Source organism: Pieris brassicae, chromosome 9 (genome assembly GCF_905147105.1).
Source record: "Pieris brassicae chromosome 9, ilPieBrab1.1, whole genome shotgun sequence".
NCBI lineage: Eukaryota > Metazoa > Arthropoda > Insecta > Lepidoptera > Pieridae > Pieris > Pieris brassicae.
Window position 1 is genome coordinate 3,318,411 of NC_059673.1, and position 22,642 is coordinate 3,341,052.

At 33.0% G+C, this 22,642-nt stretch overlaps 1 protein-coding gene across 1 annotated transcript; it reads left to right on the plus strand.

The window, feature by feature from the left end:
• Positions 1-18,666: 18,666 nt before the first annotated feature.
• On the plus strand, positions 18,667-21,088 carry LOC123714311. The gene is made up of 3 exons (XM_045668531.1): positions 18,667-18,857; positions 19,625-20,639; positions 20,713-21,088. Exons 1-3 carry the CDS (start codon positions 18,683-18,685, stop codon positions 20,885-20,887), a joined length of 1,365 nt encoding a protein of 454 aa, XP_045524487.1. The 5' UTR covers positions 18,667-18,682; the 3' UTR covers positions 20,888-21,088.
• Positions 21,089-22,642: the final 1,554 nt, after the last annotated feature.

Below are 22,642 nucleotides of genomic sequence, written 5' to 3' on the forward strand. Positions count from 1 at the left end.
TTGGAGGGAAGACTTATATGTGAGCCGTTTATAGTCAAATACAATATTGTTTATTAATGGTAACTTATTGTATACTGATAATAAATCGTTAATGAATGAAATACTTCTGAATTTAAATTAACAACCTGTTCTCACATCAAGAGCATAGAACTGTCGAGAAGAAGTCGTAAGTTAAAAGATAACGATAAAAAGAATGCCAAGTACTCTGTATATACACAAGGCTTGATATCTTCATCTATTTATAACTAAAAAATAAAAATATAGCTTCCATCTACGCCTAAATTTCGGTACAAAAGATATTGAGTTTGGATAACTCCGTATAAGTTTTTATGGCCATTTGGGATTACTGTTATAGCCTAAACTTAGTTCTCAGAATTCCATCTTCAAATTGAGAGAAATATATTTAAAAAGGTTTCTTTTATTAAGTATTTGTGGCTTTACTTATATACAAATATACAGTTGGATAATAAGGCAATGAAACCTTTTTTTTGTGGTTTAAATTTCTTTATAATTAAAGTATATACATAGTATATTACTTAGGCAATTAGGCTGTTAACAGTACTTTTAAAATCAATAACTAATAAAGGTAAATAGTCGTGGGAACCGGTTTAGAGGTCTAGAGGCTTCAGGGCAATAAAGTAGTGGAAGCCCCGAATTATTTTCCGTCGAGTATTTAAATCAATTGTGAAACCAAGTAGATTGGTTGATATTCGAAATTTAAAACATATTTTTCTCCGAAGTATCTATCGTGGCCCCTGTTTTAAAGAGGGTAATATATTCATATATGTTAAGCCTGTCCCTACAGTACTATATTATTAAATAAAACACCTTCGACATATATGATCGCGAATATTATATATTACGGAACATAATCAGGCGTACAAATCCTTTTCAGTAGTGTTTGTCAGCGAGAGACTTCACCCAGATATATCTTTCATAATACTACTTACCGTAATCTGTAGTGTTAATACAGCTATTATTTATGTTCCATCATTTATTATGTATTTTCTATGATCTGATATAATTTAAGTGTATATGTGACTAATTAGTAATGTAATTTTTCTTGTAATTTTTAAGCGTGCATATTGTTTAGGGTATAAACACATAATCAACTTTATTGTCATGATAGGGGAGACAGTTTCGGATCTGGCGAGATATTTTTGTGATAATATTGTGCTTATATCGTTATAAAAGGTTTTATATAATGTTATTAATTTGCGTAAAACAAAGAAAAGCTTTTTACCAAAACTGTTTAATAGTTAATTAAAAATCAATAGAACGTACACAAATGTTTTATAAGAAAGGTCACGCGATGGCAAATATGACAATGATAGATGAGAAAACAAATATGAAATAAATAGGAATAGTGCGTAGAGATGTACACATTTAGAGTTACTGGCATTAATTGCAATAATAATTCGTGTGCATTTAATTAATTAATTAATTAATTGGTATTATTACCAAACAACGGGTATTGTTTTGGTACTTGGAATATGTATTAAACAAATATGATCCTCTTGGCAATGAGGGCCGGTCTCCGATTTACGCAAATTCTATAAAAAATAAAACATCATTATTAGAGTGTTGGCCTAATGGTTTAAGTGTGCGACTCTCACCCCTGAGATTGTAGGTTTGATCCTCGGCTATGCACCATGTAAATAGACTCGCACGTAAGGAAAAGAAAAAACATCTTGATGAAACCGGCACGCTTTAGACACAAACATTTGTTTCCTAAGGTCTTTTTAAATCAAATACATTATTCACAATTAATATAATACTGTCACAAACTAAAAGTCAAATGTCAAAATGAGTCTTTTGAAGGTCGGGGCTAACTAAAAATCATATTAATTGAATACTAGTTGCGCCATCTATTTGTCAGCCTACGTACTTTTCAGCCCACCTGATATTATACAAAATAAACATATTCATATAAATAGACAGTGATATTTGTGACGTTGACCAACCATTAGAGTCCCACTCAATGTTGCTATAGATGATAAATTATTCAATATTTCCAACTTACCCTTTGATAAATTGTATTTGCATTACGTTTGTCGTGTTGCCTAAAGTAGGCGAGCAGGTGGAATCGCAATTAAGGTATAAGGGCTCTAATGGCTTAACTCTACGGCTTTCAGATGTTTGCCAAATCCAATGTTATGCGAAATCGTGCTTGTTGACGTCAAACAGATAATAAAGGGAGACCCATTCTCCCTGTATATTGAGCTTTCAAATTTCGAATGTTTTGTCAATTAATGTGAACTTTATTTGTCATTAGGGAACGTGATAGACAGTTCACAAATACAAAATTTCATCATACAAATTATAATTACATAAGTTTCCTCAAATTGTTTTATAGATAAGATAGAAATACGTCAATAATGGGTACTAAACTGCAAACAGCAATTTATAGTAAGTACACAACTGGACTGGACTGAACTAGTTTGTATCTACCTACCGGACAGTATCGCAAAACTTAACAGAGAAAATAATGTCGTAAAAATTGCTGGCATGCATTATATATTGCATTTACTGCTAAAAAAATAATTATATTAATTCAGAAATCCATACAAAACTTTATATTCATATTAAGTAAATATATGTATTGGTAGGTCCAGCACCAGTTTTTTGTTATTAAAATAACGATCTCATCTACGGTAATATTATAAAGAAGAAATATTTGAAAATTTCTTATACCAACCTTACGTTATCCTTGAGAAATATAAACTATAGAATATTAAAAAAAAAAACGTAAGTGTAATATGCAATTACGATAGTGTAATCCTTTAAAATCGCGTAGCATGGGAGACTATTGACAATAGAGTAAAGTAATGACACTTTTATATATTTATTAAATTTGCCACATCATACAAAATGCCACATCATAATTACGGTATATGTTTCAAACTCTTTTATCTAAAATGTATGACAATTTAGGTAAACCTAAATGTTACAAAAAATATATATTTATAAGATAAAAAAAAAATACAATAAAAAAAAAACAGAAATCTTTGCGAAGCAGAAAGAAAATTACCAGCAACACAGCGGATTAGTGACGAGATTAGGCACTTACCAATACTTTCTTTAAAACCGTTCAGCCCACTACTGAATATATCCAGCTCCGGATAAGTACTGTTTAATCCGTTACAATCGCGAAGAATACAAAAGGGAGGTGCCTGGACTCCTAAATAGGACATCAATCTATTAAAAGGAATATATATAAAGTAAAGGACTATTTTTGCAATTAAAAGTTTATTTACGGAATGAAGTTTCAGGCTATAGAATATCAATATATATGCTACGACTGTATCATTGCGAGTGAAACCGCAGAGCACAGCTTGTCACTCATAAACAGCTTAAAATGTCTAGCGATATTTAGTAAAGTAAGTCGGATATTTGATATATTTTAACACAAAAGCTATAAAAACAAAGCATTTATATACTATAAGAATTTGTTCTATTTTTATCCGAAAAGACAATCAATACATAAGGAAAATATTGTCGAAGTTTAAATAACAGATAATTTTAGGGCTTGTAACCGTTCATTTTTCTACGAAAGCAAAATGATTGAGGCGTCATTAATTCTTACCACAAAAGGGTCGTTTAGCCCGTATATTTGTAGTTTCGGAAATAAAAGCAGCCTTTGTTCTCTGGGGGTTTGATCTTTCTTCCTACTCTGTTTAATAAAAAATTATTCTCCAAGGAGGCAGAGGAAAAGTTTTACTGAAAAGCTTGGAGTTTTGTATTCACGTAATTTTTGCATTCGTTGCATTATGTCGAGGAAGAAATGTGTCAAGTTTTGTATGTCCAACACATAATCGATGTTTAGGTCTCCAACCATAGCTTCCTCATTATTCTTCACTGTACAAGCAAGACAAATGCATATATGAAACTGATAATTGTACAACACACCTCATTACGTCTTAGGGACAATGATGGATATAATCTGTTAATATAATAAGGACACAAATAATATTAAAAAAAACTCAGCATACGAACAACAATCTAATTTGTCCAAGGAAAAATTACAAAATAAAAATGTAATTATGTAAAATCTTTTTAAAAGAAGAAAGAGGTCGACCACAAAGTTAAAATAAGTTCTTTTTTCTATTAAAGTTTCTCAATCAAGCTTAGACAATGGATACGAACAAAGACATGACTGTGATGATACCAGAATTTTTTAGACTGAAAACTTTTCGATTCGAATATAAATGGAAGTTCGTGACGTATAATTTAATATATTACTTTAAATTGAATTTATAATACTCTCTAACTAGGCAAAATATTTAATGTGACTTATTTTTTTAAGGTTTTCATATTTGCATATTTTAAATTAAAGAAAATGCAATTACCATTAAAATAATATAAGTTGGAACGTCGTTAGTGTAGAACTTATTAACTATCAATATGTAAAGATTGTTTGCACTCTGGTAGTATTTTTTGAAGTAAGGTTAATGTTTTAAAAAATATTTATTACGACTTTGTATTCCGATGATTGACTTTTAATATTATTTTGATGTTCAAAATACAATCAATACCACATTAGATAAAAGTTCATTCAACTTTAATCTCCCTTCGTAATATGCAAAAATAAAATGCCTCAGAACTTTCCGACTTATGAAAGCGGTTTTAGAGTGATGTATGAGGTTACGGCTTCATGAGTAAGCAGTATTACCCGTTTCATTTCTAAGTATAAAGAAAATCGTTTTGACTCAGAATTTTCCCTATGAAATTCGGAGAAAACATGTAACACATTCATGAATTTTCTATGCAAAAAAGTAATTAAAGTCATAGGAATGGGAAAACGTATTATACATAGACTTCGGAGACTGCCGTTATGTAAATAAATATAGCCGTATTTTAAAATGAATCTGAATTATTAAGCGAAATTGTTATTTGTTTAATTGAGATAAAATAGGAAATGTCTAAAAACTCATCTATACAGTTGTCTGGATAATTTAGTAGTTATAATGCCGCCTGTTGTATCATGTATTTGTTTTAAAGTTTATCAGACTTGTATTAAAATAAATATAAGTTGAATTGTCCTTACATTGAACCTTAGTATTGTCTTTACTTTTTTGTTATAGCTTTTACACATTAAGAAAACACTTTTTTAACGGATTGAAGCAATGTTTTATTATTATAAATAATATTATTATAAACTTATAATTGTTTACATAATTTTAAATTTAAAATTTTCCGACGTTTTGCGTGCTTTACAGCATGCATGGTCACGGTGAAGGTGTTGAATGTCAAAAGTATCACAGCTGTAGAGAAATTGTGTTATCGGTATTTATTTCCCCGGAGTTCATATCGACTAAAAGGTGACGGGTTTTTTCAGAAATAATACTTGCAATTACTTGACTTTTGCTGTGAATCAATAAACTTTGTAATTGATAGATGTTTTATTACAACAGAGGGTAGATTGTTAGGCTCACCTAAGCGGTACCGCCACTCATGAACAACAACAAAAGTCTCTAGAAATACTTTATAATTACAAAATAATGAGTTACTCACGAGGGGACTTAATTGAACGTGGGCAACGTTGATACAATCTATTGAAAATATGAACCATATTTATAACGAAAGGTTCTAAAGGTCAGATAGAAAAGACTCGTTAACATTTTTAACGACGACGCTTTAAACGTAATGAGTAAGTGCTAAGATTAAAAATTATAGTATCATGTGTGTATAGGTAATATGGCCAAACAGAATTTTAACAAGCTAACATTTGAGTAAGGCCCATAATCGACAACATGTGTTAATAACTCTAGGCTGATCACGTACCTGTCAAATATCAAACAAACGAATGCAATGCCAAAACATTTTTAGGGTTGTAGCGCGACTGGATTTTTATTAGATTAATAAATATATATTCTGTTGTGGTTTTTAATAAACTATAACCATTGTTTTACTTATATTTATACCGACATCATGTATTACGAATAGAACGCAAGAGATCACGTACTTCTCAACAAAAAAAATCAAAGAAACATACAATGGCAAAAAATCTGTGTAGGGTAATATCGCGACTGGATTTTTATTTGAATAACGAAAAATCTGTACTACAATAGCGTTTAATATATAATTTTTAATTCCAAATTATAAATCAATTCCAGATTTAGGTCTGTAGGCTCATGCCTACCGTGGTCAATACGTGGTCATCCACAGATTGACTGAAATATTAAAAATCATTGTAGTAACCGTCGAAGTTTGTGTGATCCTAATTAGTTTTTTGATGTGCATTACAAGAAAATAAGACATGCTGGTTGAAACTTACAAACATTTTAAAAGATGGGAGAGACTAGCTGCCCATGACAGGGAATTCTTATTGCCAGTTCTTGTCCGTTCTTTAAATCCAGGTACATTTGAGAACAGGCGGTAAAGGTAAATTTAAAATTTGTTGTAATTGACGTTAGTACATTGTACATTACATACATGTACATTATTACCTATATGAATTAATGATATTTGGATTTCCTTAGAAAAATATTTTAAAAGAGAAAAAATATTTTTATAAAATAATTATTTAGGCTACATTTGGTAGCCGATAAAATTAGTTTTAATCTATATTTAGAATACATCAATCAAAAACCTAAGAAAACAATTATTATTTTTAGTTAAATCCGCGGAAACTTAAGGATTTTGGACCATTAAATTGTAAATAACTCTGATTATTTTTAATATACGCCCTTGATTTGAGAACTGGCAGTAAATGTAAAATTAGAAGCATTTAGCATCTATTACTTTATTGACGTACATTGTGTTACCTAAATGAATAAATGATTTAAATTATCAATTTCTTGCACTTTAGTTGGAGAAGTACTTAATATTACTTCACTTATTTATTATATTTGTTATTTTATTGAATTATTCAAGTAAATCCTATATTATTATCAACTATAAAAAGATTAAAAGAACATTTTTACAGTTATTATTTATTTTGCCTGGTGATAAAAATCCACATTTTCATGTTGAAGCAACACTCAGCAAGAGGGTCTTATCCGTTGATGTTATTTGTAGTTTCTCCGTTTATTATGGCCACCCCGAACGATATCCAAACATACATAACATATTAGTATACAAACTAAACATTATTTTTTCCAACACAGAAATATACAGTATTTACAATATACTTAACCTACATGGTAAGTAAAAGAAAATTAAAACAAAAGTTTGGTTCATTTGTTTACATACTTATGTTTAATCAAAAGAATTTTGTGTATTGTCAAAATCAATGACGTGATACAACCAATCTGGCATAGGAAATCATTTTTGTTTTAAAGCCGTGTTCGACGCCTCATGCGAAACAGATTTATAAAATATAGTGATAGGTCTCCAGTGTTGTCCTAGTGGCTTCAGCGTGCGATTCATACCTGAGGTCGTAGGTTCGATCCCCGGCTGTGCACCAATGGATTTTCTTTCTATGTGCGCATTTAACATTAGCTCCAACCGTGAAGGAAAACATCGTGAGGAAACCGGCTTGCCTTAGACCTAAAACGTCGACGGTGTGTGTCAGGCACAGAAGGCTGATCACCTACTTGCCTATTCGATTAACAAATGATCATGAAACAGATACAGAAATCTGAGGCCCAGACCTATAAAGGTTGTAGCGCCATTGATTTATTTTATTTGATAGGTCTACAGTGCTTAAGCAAATAAATATTATTTTACCTGGAGTTACCAGGGTTATTTGTACCAGCCAGGGCAATACAATACAAGTTATTTTGCAGTAAGTTAAATAGTCTAACTTGGACCTCTCGAAGCTATTTTCTTGAATAATATTTAAAAGCTCTAAGGCATTCGCGGCGAAAAAGAATTGATACGGTTTGTACCAACAGAAGGCTTGCAAACAACAAGTAACATAATTAGTCTGATGCGTGTCAAAAACAATAAAATACATCAGCAATTTGCACACCACAGACAACCCAGTATACACGTGGATACGCCATCCCACGAGGCCTAAAACGTTAAATAAGAAAATAAAGATAGAAATCTAAGTGCAAAGTTTAGTGGTAAGGGCGAGATCATTAATCTTTATTGGAATTCCTTTATGCCCGAAATCTCCAATATCGTAACCACTAACAGTTATTGCCAATCCATATATACTCCATTTTCCTGTTTTTAACGAAATCGAAAACTACAGTTTTTGATGAGAGTTCTGATTTGTGGTGAAATCGAGCGTGTCACGTGGTAGAAGAGTCTACGCCGTAGCAATTTTTCTACGGTTATGTTCTTTGTAATTTGTTGTAATGCGACTATATGAAGAAATTGTAGCTACTTCTAAAAAGGTAATATTACATTCAAAATAAATAGATGTAGCAATACTAAATACAATCAATCTGAAAACCAATGAATCAACTAAAACTTCAATTAGAATGCTGTATAGTATAGCTGATAAATATTTACTTTTGTAGTTAATATAAATGTCTAGTGACTAGCTTACTATAAAGAAATAAACAAAAGAATATCAATAAAAAAAAACATAAAACCTAAGAACTAAATGGTAGGTAGATACTACTAAAGATTAAGGTTTGCATCTGGTATAGTACCTGTGGACCCCAGAGCTGGTGCTTTCCTCACTCAACGAATAAGTATTGCAATACAGCGACGGAACACTGCTAGCGTTAAAAATACACAGCCACAGGGACCAAACTTTATTAATTTTGTTTTTATTTTATTCTTATTATTACTATATAGGTTAAGAAAATTGTAAATACTGTATGTTGGAAATAAATTGCTTAAGTTTTTATAATAAAAAAACACATACATTGAACACAGAAAAATCGCATGTCTCGTCTGTCACAACATAATCTTAAGTAAGCTCTGATATATAATCTGTGGATTATGTTTATGTAAGTTGTCGACTTTCCACCGAGCTTCGGAGATGTTGTAGTGGTAAGCTTATGAGAATGAAATTTTATTAAAATATTACTTATGTACTTTATAGTGGTTGCCTGGAAGAGATCGCTCGAAAGCGATAAGGCCGCCAATTGCCATCCTTTTGATTTGATTATGTTAAAAAAAATCTATAGTGTAACGAAATGTTAATAAATAACAGCTTTTACACGTCAAGAAAACACTTTTTAAACGGATTGAAGCTATGTATTATAAGTTTACAATAATTATACATAGCTTCAATCCATTTAAAAAGTATTTTCTTACTTTATAGTTATACTTCTTAGTCTGTGTTCTAATGCCACATCTTATAGTTTCCTTATATTTAATAAATATTAAATATTTTTGGTTATTATTTTGATAGTATTAAATTCTATACTAAACGGTATTTAAATGATCTTAAAAAGTACTTGTAATCAATACTATAGTATCTTGGAAAAATCGGGAGAAGTTTATTTAATATTTGAGAGCTATGTTGGTCTAGTGGCTTCAGCGTGCGACTCTCATCACTGAGGTTCGATGAACTGTGCACCAATGGACTTTCTGTCTTTGTGCATTTAACATTCGCTCCAACGGTGAAGAAAAAAGTCTTTCCGTAGACTCAAAAAGTCGACGGGTACGAAAGGCTGATCACCACTTTGTCTGAGATTAATGAATGATCATGAAACAGATATATAAATCTGACACACAGACCTAAAAACGTTGCATAACCAGTAGCTACTGATATATATTATTCATAATCATAATGTATGCTCGATTATCGTTACGCATTTGAACGTAAATGGCTCATCGTAACCACTTAGTGATAGGCGCTATATAAGCAACCTAAATGTTATCTATATATATATATATACAATATTGATAGCATTTTCATTTGCCGGAAATTAATTGTTGTGGTTTTCACGGAAACGTTTCTCCGATGCTTTGTCTTACAAGATTGACTTTTGTGTTGTTAGCGTTTTCGATTACATTTCCCTTGATTCACTTTTCAAAGTAATTAGAAAGGTAGAAATGGAAGAATGATTTCAATACATCTATACCGAATAGAACTTAGTCTATTTAAATAAAAAAAAAATATTTAAGAAAAACCTTCTTCGTGAAAAGTAAATATATATCCTTTGTGGGTGCCATCATAAAATGGAAGATACCTTCGAATAAGGTTATCGTTTAATCGTTCATGTATCAAATATAAATGTTAACTATGTTGTGGCACCAGGGTACTGAATTAATCTCATTTATATTTTTTTTTAATATTTATCACGTAATCGATCATTTTAACATTGAATACTAAAAATGGCGGTTAGTTAGTGGAGTCATTAAAAATACATCTAATGTATAAGAGCGTTATTATGTTAAGGTTAAATCAGCATACATTTTTATATACTTCCCCTTCCCTTTCTCACAGGATAGGTTTTTAATCTTAAAATGATCGATTAACCGCTGCCAAATTCATATTATGTTTACAGATTTAACCTTTACATCACAACGCTCTTATCACGTTAGAACATTATGTAAAAATGTATATATCTCAGTAACGAACAGGTTTAATCAAAACAAACAATATTTTTAGCTCATAAAAATTGTTTACGTCGCGTTAGGCACGATCAAGCGTTATAATACCAGATCATTAAACATTCTCGGAAATTTGTAAGGAAAAAGCGAATAACAGAAGCAATTATTAGCAACGTAGTAAAGTAGGACGTTAATTCTTTTACAGTTGCGCTGTAACGATCCCTACGCACGATTCTCTAATTCAATATTTTCCGATACTTTACTGCTTAGAACTTCCGTTAAGGCCAATTCAGAAGGTTATATATAAAAGCTTTTTGTAAAATGTGAGCTTAAAGTTTCGATACATAGGTTTATGTGCTAGATTATCTACCGTACAGAGTATTAGATTTATTTAGTGGTAGCAATTGCGTATCAGCCTTGTGTATAGAGTAGTAGATAAAGACTACTGATCTCCGCTTGCTACGGCCCTGTCATCAAATCTAAATCTACTTCACTCCACTTTCATGACACTCATCATGCTCGTCGGTTATGCTTTTAACTTGTCCCTTCTGTAGTACCTCTTGGATTTGGTCCATACATGTTCGACAAGGCCTCCCCAATCCGATTTTACCAACCAGTGTTGCCTTGTATATTTATTTATTGAAGTGAAACTCCTTTATAGGCGTTGTAAAAAAAATTACTGTCACATTTTTTCGTTACGCGCCATCTTTTTCTTGTCCCTACCACGGTTGATTCGAAGCCATTAATAACAAAAATATATAATAACGATAACAATGTTAGTAATAATTCTATTACAATTAATGAAACTCTGTAATAATCTTAGTAGTAATAAGGTAAAATTAAATAATTGTATTATTTGTATTCATGTCTATGATAATAAAAGCCTAAATTATAAAAGTTAAATTAGATAAAGTCTAACAAAATTAAAGCTTAACTATTTAACTTTATTTAAACAATTTCTTAAAAGTAGCATATATAGATATTTTTTCGAAAATATAAGGTCATAAAGAAGTTTCCCTTTGTACACGCACTCGGGCGGCCTTATCGCTAACAAGCGATCTCTTTCAAAAGTGGTAATGCACCGCGGTAAGAAGCGCCTAACCAAATCTCATAAACAAACTATAGAACCTAAAAAAATTAATAAAACAAACTAAAACCTTCAAACCTTATCTCACTGATTCATGAATGGCGATGCAATACAAAAGAAACCTTTTCTTATACAAAAATTACAAAAGTCACGATTGACCAGGATAGGATATGGTGAAGAATGTTTGTACAGAAGAGTTATACTTAAAGTGACCATTTGTTATTTGACTCAAAACGGGACATTGGTTAATTTAGGTCAAATAGTAAGTAATCAATGAAAAAAAAACACTTTTTTAATGTTATTTATTTAGAAAAAGTTAGTTGGCTTAGTTACGAATCACAAAATGTTAATTTAGTTGGACAGAAGAACAAATTTGTTGTAATATAGCTGGTGACGATTTCAAATAAGAATGAAACTCTTGGCATTTTTTTTAAATTCTGCTGCTCAAATTTTCGCGCGGTTTCTCATAACGGGACAATTTTGCGTCCCACAGTTCATTTGGGGGCGCCGGGACTCGTAATTGGAAAAAGTGGCAGTCCCGTTCAAAACGGGACGTTAGTTATAGTACAAGCAAACCGCCTTTGATTGCCTAAACCACCTAAGCATTCCCTTTCGTATCCTTGTCATTAGGTCTTATTTTAACCCACGTTACTCACTATGACTCATCCTACCATGTATTATTGTTTTATTGTTAGTCCGCTCTAAATATTTCCTTGCTCGATGCTCAGACATGAGCTGGCGACCGAAGAGAAAGTTGCAATATTATTATATAAAATTCATTCATAATGTGTCATTTTTGTGATCTACACGAGCATTATACTCTATATGAATTCTTCCTCCAAATTCCGATTTCCGTTTAAAGAATTAGAAAGGGTTTGAGCAGTTTATTGAAACGTAAATTGTTTGTATAAAAAGGATTCAGGATTGAATCAATGTAGGTTCTGAATGGTTCATTACACGACGGATCTTGAGTTTGTACGATTTTTATATTATCGTAGAAAATTGGGATGAAAGCTCCCGTGAAAGTGGATTTAAAATGTATAATATTTGCGTTATATATATATATATATATTATAATTCTATATCGAATATTGCATGTTTTAATAGACAAATTCTCATATATAAACTAAGTTTTGAATGCTTTACGACCAGTCTATTACTGACCAGGTTAAGTATTATTTTTTTACAGTACAGAGGGCAAACGGGCAGGAGGCTAACCAGATGTTAAGTGACACCGCCGCCCATGGACACTGTCAGCCAGAGGGCTCGCGAGTCCGTCCGTCCCGTCGTTTCTTGAAGGACCCTCAGTCGAATTGATCCGGAAATACATTAGTGGGCAGCTGGATCTGGATCTGGAATTCTTACATACCGTAAAAAAATAAAATTATATTTACCCGTAAAATTGTACTTCTCCTCCTTGGGGTTGCAGGTTGAAATAACGAGACTATTGCCACTTGTACTAGTTTAATTGATCTAGTTTTCATTACAACTATCTAGTTGTACGTGTATTTGATATCGGTAACATTCTCAAAGAAACGAAATATATCTCCAGTTAGACCACTAGGATCAAAATAACTAGCTTAAAATATGACGAAAGAAACAGGCGCAAAAATGTGTCTTTCCTGAGTTACTGAGCATCAAACACAGTCCTAATACTTGCTGTAGTATACGAACAGAATATTGTAGTTTTTAAGATGAATTAAAAATATAAATTGCTAATACTGTTTTTTATAATTCACCTGGAAAACTTTTAATTATTAACATTTTATTTGAAATTAAAAACCTATTTTTATTCAGTATTTTAGTGTTTCTAACTATAATCGAGCTTGTCCTATATTTGCCCCTAATATACAAAATTTTCAGTCACGATCCACCCATCAAACCAAATTGTTTTAATTCAAATGCTGGGCACTCACGACATCTTAAATGAAATCTTGAAACTGAGTGTTTCATCACCAACATTCTTGTTTTAGGTCCCACTAAGGGGATATGCGATGAACAATATAAGTAGATAGGTATTACGCTACGCGGGCAGAGCAGTTTTTGGCCGATAAATATCGTTGATTTTTTCTAATACACGTTTAAGTTTAAGCCGTTATGAACGCTTACTCTCAGCGTCGATAATCGCTTAGACAACCATTTAGCTTACTTAGAATTTGCTTACACTGAAGTATATATTTATTATCCTAACTATTCGAAATAAGTCAGTAAATTAGTGCAATTAGCTAAGCGCTAATATTTAATAAATAAGGTTTATAGCGATATTTATTTAATCTCGTTATTTCGCTTGATTTAAATTATACTTTCGGTTAACGTTTGGCAATTATTACAATGTGGCGGTGCACATTTTCATTCGTTTCGTTTGTTTTAATAAACCACAGAATAAATTTTATTAATGTAATTTATATTGTCTGATTTACGTCATACGATATGTTGTTTTGAAATTTTTGAAAAATATAAAAAAGAAGTGTTGCAGTATTGGCCTAGTGGCTTCAGCGACTCTCATCCTTGTGGTCGTCGGTTCAATTCCTGGCTCCGCACCAATGGACTCCACTCATATCAAGGGCGTAGAACGGATGAGAAGTACTGGCAGTAAACTCTCCGTCACTCATTATAATCGCCAAGTTTTTTTACATGTTGCATGTTCCACATGACATCTTAAGTAATTAATAATTATAAAATATAACAAAGATTTGTCCCCTATCAGTCTCTATCCTTGAAGGCAAGGTGAAATAGGAGGACGCACTTACATTCTCGTGGGAACAACACGTAACAATTAAAGTAACATACGAAATTTGCTTCATAATTTATAATACGGTTGAAAATTTTAATTGGATATTATAACCCAATTGAAGGATTAATGAAGGGATTAAACCATTGTGACGCTTTGGAAACAATCTGTTCAAGAGTACTGCAACTTGTATGAGCGTCTACGGAACAATATATAAAGTTACTGTTTTAATTCGAATAACTGTGGTAATATGCTTGGGTAAACCTATTTGTATTGTGTATATGCTGGGCCAATATTTATATTTGATATTGTATAGTTTGTTAGCGATGTCAGTATGGACTCTTTTTACTGAAATAAAATTAAATCTGAACTGACTCAATCAATATTGAATTATAGAATAATGTTGTTAAAATTTAAAAAAAAGGTATATATTTATGTAATCCAGGTGGTGTTCGCGAAATGCTTATAATATATGATGGTACACTGATGTACATTTGAAAGTCACAAATTTATGTATTTTTTAACTACATGTATACGTTAATTTCGTGCGTTACGTCTGAAAAAAATATAGGAAAACATGCAGATGGAGTTTCTACCCATTTACATCTGTAATGTATCTACATAAAAATAAAGTTTTTCGGGCCTATTTATTTGGTCATTTGATTGTCCGTGAGCAATTAACATAAGGTTACTTAACTCTTATCCGTTGGTTCCCTGTAATATAAACAAAATATAAATATTCTAAAATCTGTGCAACAAACAATATATTTCTAAATATCTTAACATTATTACTAAACGTACATATTCCTGTCCAGCTCTGGTCTCTGTCTCAACCATATAGACCAAGCCAAGGTTCATTGTTAGACTACCTTGGTATTCGCCAAAACAATTACAAAATATTTCTGAAATTTATTTAACTCAAGCATATAATAATCATGACATGACATATGATTAGTTCAATTCTGTATTTGATTTTTGTTAAATCAATGTTGGCCCAGTGGTTTTAGCCTGCGACCCTTATTCCTGTGGCTGAGTATTCGAATACACAGATATTATTTCATTTCATTACATTTCCAATCACCAATATAATTTTAGTTCGGAGAAAGCGAATGTCGCAAGGTAACGAATATATTTCAAACTCAAAAAACGATGACATGTCTGAATGAATAATGATCGAAGAAACTGCTGCAATCTAAGGTCAAAACCCATATAGGGTTATAGCACCACTAGGTTATTATTGTTTATATTTTCGTTTAACTTAATTTCGCTTAAGTTCAAATTCAAATTTATTTATTTAGGTAATACAATGTACATATATGAACGTCAATAAAAAATATACATTAAATGCTTCTAAATTTACATTTACTGCCAGTTCTCAAATCAAGGGCGTAGAACGGACGAGAAGGACTGGCAATAAACTCTCCGCCACTCTTTTTAATCGTCATAATTTGTTTTACAAAATTTTGGAAGGAGCTGCAAAAATTACACCATGTTCCAAATGACCACTTAAGTAATTAATAATTCTTAAAAAGTTACATTCAGGTTATTTTCATATGAAAACGTGTTTAAACTATGTGAAATAGCTTTTTATTAGCTTATATACAATTTTACGACACCATTTCTAACAAAAGCGTAAAAGCCAAGGATACTTTTATATCAAAAGTTATTGAATAAAGATGTCGATGTGTTGAAGCTTCATTCGCGTGTTGGGTGGATAAGCTTATCCCGAGTTATTATCATTTTATGTCACATAAAATCAGGTTCGTTCCAATAAAGCTTCCGAGACTACCCTCCGTCAATGTCCGATAGTGTTGTCATGTAAAATTAAATGTCAACATATTTGTTACGGGTAATAACTCTGTGACTAATAACGATGTACGTTAAAGATACACCATAAATTTTATTGATAGTCTGTGTTGGTCCCAGATACACAGAGCTGTCAAATCTGTTTATAAGACAATTAACATATCGTATTAGGTTTCGATATCAACAGTCTCACCTAAATCTATGATTACTAGTAATGTAGATATCGAATACCAATTTACGTAAGAAAAGTTATAATGTACTGAAGTTTCAATATAATTATGTACTAAAGTTTCTCAAAGAACGGGAGTTTCTTTCAAAACTGAATACTGTAAGACATTAAAAAAATGAGTAATATTTTTTTAAGTATGGTTTTCTTGAAAATGAAGAATAAACTACTTAGACGAAGCATAAATATAATTTAGAAGGTTCTAGAAACCATCATCACACCACACTCCTCATCAATCTAGAGCATAAATAAAATCATTGGGCTCGCGTAACCTGTGAATAATATTAATATGTAAATAGCATTTATTATGATAAAGCGGTCGATTTAATAGAAATTTCACACGCCTATAATGTCTAACCCCCTGTTACATTTCAATTTTGACCCAAACAGGTCAAGCTAAATAAGGCATATAAAAAGGCATATCAGTGGCGCTACAACCTTATTAGGTCAGGGCTTCATATTTCTGTATCATTTCTCTATCTAATACGATTAGGCTCCTGTGCATGACAAGCGTTCGACAGCTAGGGATCGAACCTACGACATCGGGGATGACAGTCGCACACAGAAGCCACTAAGCCAACATTTTGTTTAGTAAACTAAATTAACAAATCACAATCTTGTTATGGTTAAGATTTTCATACAAACATTGTTTCTAATTAACAAAGTTAATAGCATTCAAAATGGAAACTTTGTTAGGTGAACTTTTACTAAAGCGGTGTACTTAGTTGTTTTAGTTACAGTTTACAGAATGCATTATAGAGCAAATGAACCGACACAGTTGAAATTTACCGACGTGTGAAATACCTGTCTATTAGTTTATTAGTCGGGAAATGTTTTAATGAAGCGGCAGTATTGGAACGCATTCGTATGTTACATGATGTACAGGTAACGGTTCTAGCAGGTCCTGCTCTCAGACATAAATATTGCACTGATGAAGAGGTGACCACCAAAACTATTTTGAGGTTATAGACAAATCGTGCTATAAAAATTGTATGACCGCTATGATAAACTTTTTTTCACCATCTAAATGTATTTTATTAGACTTTTCTTTCTTTATTTAAAATCAATCTTAATTTTGATAAAATAATCTTTATTAACTATTAAAACTTTTTGAAGTGAAAACTTTTTTATCACTAAATTAAAGTATGTACACTGTATAATGCTTCCTATCTCATTTTCCCTCGTTACATCTTATGAATTTATGTGTTTGTCTGTTTTTAATGTCGCTTTGTCGTTTCATCTACTTTCAAATCACAACGACGCTGAGGAAGTTTTCACTTCAAAAATGCTATGTTTTCTTTTTATTGATAAACCGATGGTTTGTTAAACATAATTAAAATACGTAAGCCTACTCAAAATAAGGTAAGCGTTAAGCGAATTCGAAATCGATTGTATGATACTCATAATAAAAAATAAATTATTCAGGGCCGTTTGAAAACGTTTGTATTCCGCATTCGTTTCAACCGAATTTTTTCCTAAAGGCGTCGATTAATTTCAAATATCCCGATATCCTAATGTCTCTATAGAACCTTTCCTGTTGGAATATTTACGACTACTGATTTATGTAAACCGTAAAGCTTTCGTAATAAATGGGAACAAGGTGCTTATGGGAAAATTTAGATTTGATTTTACATGCTACTTGTACATGTTTCAGAGTAGTATATGTGACTATAATATTTATTAACGATTAAGCTTTAACGGTAGGATTGTACATGGACATGGATTAAATACCGTGTGTCTTTAGATACGTTTAGAGGCGATATACAGCCCGGTATTTAGGGGAGGACAACCGAGGATACAGCCCCGGGGCCACCACAATATAGAGACTTAAATAATGAAAGAATCTATTTCACAATAAATTATTTATTGAAAATCTCGGCTGAAAATATAATTTGGAGCTAGAGGGCTTCTACTCCTTTGCTGCCCCGAGGCTTCCAGACATCTATATATGCGGCATGTGCGCTCATATATAATAACGATCTTGAAATTTTTACCTCGTTTTTAATAGAAAATGTAATTATATTAAAATGTTTACATGAATATTATATATTCATTGTCTCTTTGTTTTCTACTATTGCTACTTTGAAATACAATATAATCTCTATATCGCGTACACTGCGGAAATGATTTACAATAGAAAAAAAATGATATACTACATTTTTAAAGAAGATATCAATGTATGTATTATGTGAGTCCGAATATGTCGAACTATTTCAAGTTAAATAATATAAATGTCTAGCCGTGTCCGCTAGTTAAGTATAATTCTAGAAAATATTTGAATGTATTTTGTTTTATAGTATAAGAAAACGTTATTCCCGCAATGGACTTTTCATACCTCGTGGGGTTGACAGAACAGCATATACTTTATTACATGATTTTGTTTTATGACAGTTGCAGGCGGGGCGGACGTGGGGCGCGCGGGCGCATGGCGCTGCTGTACCGCGCGACGCGGCTCAAAGACCGCGCCGATACACACGTCTTTACCTTCGTTGTGACGAGATCGGCGACACGTGAGCCCGACCGTGACGTCACCTCCAAGGACTTCACATGCGCGCACCAGAGATGGGCCGTTGCTTTCAGCCGTACCGACACATCTCTAGGTTGCCAATTCATTAATTAATTATTTTAATAAAAAAATAATTGAAAAAAAATACCGGATTAAAGTATTATTATAAACTTATAATTATTTTACATAATTTTAAAATTTTCCGACTTTCACGTGCTTTACAGCGTGCGTGGTTACGGTGACTGAATACAAAAGCTGTTGGATGTCAAAAGTATCACAGCTGCAGAGAAAGTTGCGTTATCTGTATTTATTTCCCCGGAGTTGGTATCGACTACAACAATACAGATAACGACGAAACGTCGGAAAAATTTAAATTTATGTAAAAAGATTATAAGTTTATAATAATAGATATAGCTTAATCCGGTTAAAAAAATGTTTTCTTTCTATGTGTAAAAGCTATGTTAACCAAAGACAAAAAAACCTTGTTGTGGTGTTGGATTTATATAAATAGTCATTACGTTATATTATATGAAGTAATTTATATATTAGTTACTATCAAATACTATGAATACAGGACCGCTGTGTGTGAGTAAATAAATTTTCATGCTTTAGTGTGAAAATACAATATTGTTTTAAATAGTATTTAGGTCGGAATATCGGATCGGTTAAAGCACAAGTCGTTTGAAGGAATTAATTGGGATGAGTTTCATACATCATTATGGTTGAACAATTTGGCAGTGGATAATACGAATAATGATATTCATATCACACTTAGAAGACAAAGATCAGTTTTTATTTAGTCACGTCCACAGCTACTAATAAATAATTACTTTATAATTATCATGTTATTTTCCTTTACAGGCATCTATTTAGTATGGCGCGGAGTTTGCGAGGGCATGAGAGTGTATGTCGATTTCACCTTCACTCTTTTAAGCCGAGATCACTTCACTGCAAATGAGGGCTTCTCTGGGAAGCAAGTTCGCTTCAACGCAGGATGTGCTGCCCAAGGACGCGGCCGATGTGTCTCACTCGCCGAGCTGAACTCGAAATTCGCAGACGCTCGCGGGGAATTTCAACTCGAGCTGAGCATGTCCCGTGTCAGAACTATCTACTCTTGTGAACTTCGTGCACCTCGCCTCGATACACCGCCTTTTGCGTTCGCTAGCTTCGATTGGTCTGTCTCTGCAACTGGTGGCACTGGAAAAGAGCCACTTTCTTTACGACTGGTGCGATTATCAGGAGAAGGACAGTTAAGCAGAGTTAGATACGCTCTTGCTCTTGGTGAAGGTGACAGGCGGATACACTCAGGGCCGCTTGAATGCCTTTGTGATGGTGAAGGTCGCACACCACCGTGGATACCGCGACCACCTACAAGACTCCTTCATAAAGGCATGCGATTATCTGTAGAACTGGTTTGGGCGAGAGCTTTGGCAGAGTTAGCAGTTCCAGTGGGTGGTAGAGCAGCCACATGCTACGACCGAGACAAACAGGCATGGGCCTTACGTTGTGATACACATTCTGAACTAGTCAGACTTCACATGTTGTACCGTGATGTGCATCATGTGCCTAGAAACCACTTACGTTACGTGAGCTGGTCAGCGTGGTTAGTTCGAACAGTTTCTGCATCAGGCGAGCCTGACGCAAGCGAGCTACCAGGTGCACCCTTCGAAAACTACTATGCTCAAGAGAGTGCTGATGAGGGTCTTATGATGGAGACTGCCTTGCGCGTGGAAGAGGTGTCCCGAGCTGGATGTGCCTTCTTGCATCCCGGAGGAGAAGTTAGAGTTCGAATAGAATGGGGTGATACTTACTTGCTCTTCCAAGCTACTTACCATGTTTATGACGATCTTTGTCGTCTACATGCTCATCAAATGAGGTAAGAATATTACTTTGCAACTTATTACTTTATACGCTCATTCATGCTTATAATAACGCAAGTTTCTTTGCAGACGAGAAGTAGCTGCATTACAAGCTGAGAACTATTCCCTGGAGCGGCAGTTATTCAGCTATCAAAAAAGCCTGGCGTATGCCCAAGCGCAGGCAGGCGAGCCAGCGGCTGCAGAAGGTGGGGGCCGGCGGTCTCCAGCGGAACGCTCCTTGTCCACGGACACGGAGTACGCCTGAGAGTGTTCTCTTCTTCAAAATACTTAAATCTTCTATCTTCTCGACTGAATCTGACATTTTTGAGCGATTTATCTATTTTTCTAAGATTTTATGGCGAGGTGCGCCTTGTTCGCACCGCTTCTCGCCCACGCCGGCCCCCTGCACTCTCGCCGCTCGGATCTATCGATAGCTAGTAGTTATATTCGACTACTTTTTCTATTTATCTGTACATAAAATATATTTAGATATTATATATTATGTATATTTCTTGACTTGAAACTCGAATTCATATACTGCAAAACAGTCGATTATGATTAAAATTATTTAAAATTCTTAAGTGGTTTTTTTGCATCTCCTTTACAATAATTGATTTAATCGAAAACTCATCCTAAACCCTTTACCGTAATGTAACTTATTCATATATGGTGCTATCGTTACTCTTTTATGACGGCCAAAATTAAATGTACATTGAGATGAGGTATTACATCAAAATTGCATACAAAAACGATGATATTGGTATTGCACCTACAAGCTGCAGAGTACCGGTGCTGAAAACTTCAAAATGGCTACTGAGTAATTATGTTGCAACACCTACAATTTGCCTCTACAAGCATTACCATAACGTCGTACCCTTAATTGCGCTGGTCTATCGGGTATCGGGTCGGCCTGCTGGACCCTCTGTGCTCCCATTTTGGTCGTCTTTCAACAAATATCTATGTATATAAAAATGAATCCCTATTTCTCTTAACTGTTTAAGACAGGACAACGTCTGTCGGGTCAGTACTTATTCATATATGTAAATAATATGAAAAAGTGTGCTAGTAAAAAGATTTAAATTGATAGATCGTTGATACTGAAACTTACAGCATGAGGATTTGAAACCATCATACGTCAATGTTTTATCTATGTGAAACGTCAGTTGACTATTGTCAGTGTCAATTCTGATTCACGTTTCCTTTGAGTTTTGTTTACAAATTTTAGCAGTTGAGGTTAGATAAGTATTAGTTGATTGTATAAAATATAAAACAGAAAATATTTATAAAAAATGGCACAAGGAAAAATGAAAGTTAAGAGTAAGTTACCAAAAGGAGCTAAGGTAAAGAAGGTGAAAGGAAAAGCTGTAACTAAGAGAAATAATGCACCAGCCCCAAACAAACTAAAGGCTATCGAAAAGAATAAGATGAAGGCCAATGTCACCAAGATGGTAAATGCTACGGCAGAAAAACAATTGAGGTCATTAGCTACTGACACTCCACAACTCTCAGCGGCTCAAAAACGAGTCGCTTCAGCACCTACAGCGCCTGTACCAGCTAAATAATCAATAAGCTACATGTGAGTGTAAATATGTATACAATGTAAGAAAGTATATTTAAATAAATGGTTTCTATTAATAAATGGTATTTTCCTAATAACCTACATAATCATACCATGGTCATTTTGTGTAAAATTATCTCACTATATTATTACTAATGTTACTCTGCTTGCAGAGTGGTCATTTCTATTACTGAGTATGAAATTGTTACAACTTGTGTGACAGATGATTAGAGATTGGCATAGAAAAAAACACTTCATGTAATATTGTGTGCTATAAAAACAAATAATAGTATATCATACTGTTCTCCATATTAATGTCACAAGTGTTAATTTTAACTTTGCTGAATTGCTATGGATACTAATAAAGGTATTAATTAAACTGAATAAGGATATAATGACATAAGGCTTAGGATACTATAACAAAAATCTTTTCACCATATTTCATTTCGGATGGAATGTAGT

Bases quoted from the DNA above. Each gene is read 5' to 3' on its own strand.
- LOC123714311 (XM_045668531.1), top strand. From the start codon at position 18,683: ATGGCGCTGCTGTACCGCGCGACGCGGCTCAAAGACCGCGCCGATACA. The intron at 18,858-19,624 runs GTTGCCAATTCA...TTTCCTTTACAG, and splicing joins CCGTACCGACACATCTCTAG to GCATCTATTTAGTATGGCGC. The intron at 20,640-20,712 runs GTAAGAATATTA...GTTTCTTTGCAG, and splicing joins CTACATGCTCATCAAATGAG to ACGAGAAGTAGCTGCATTAC.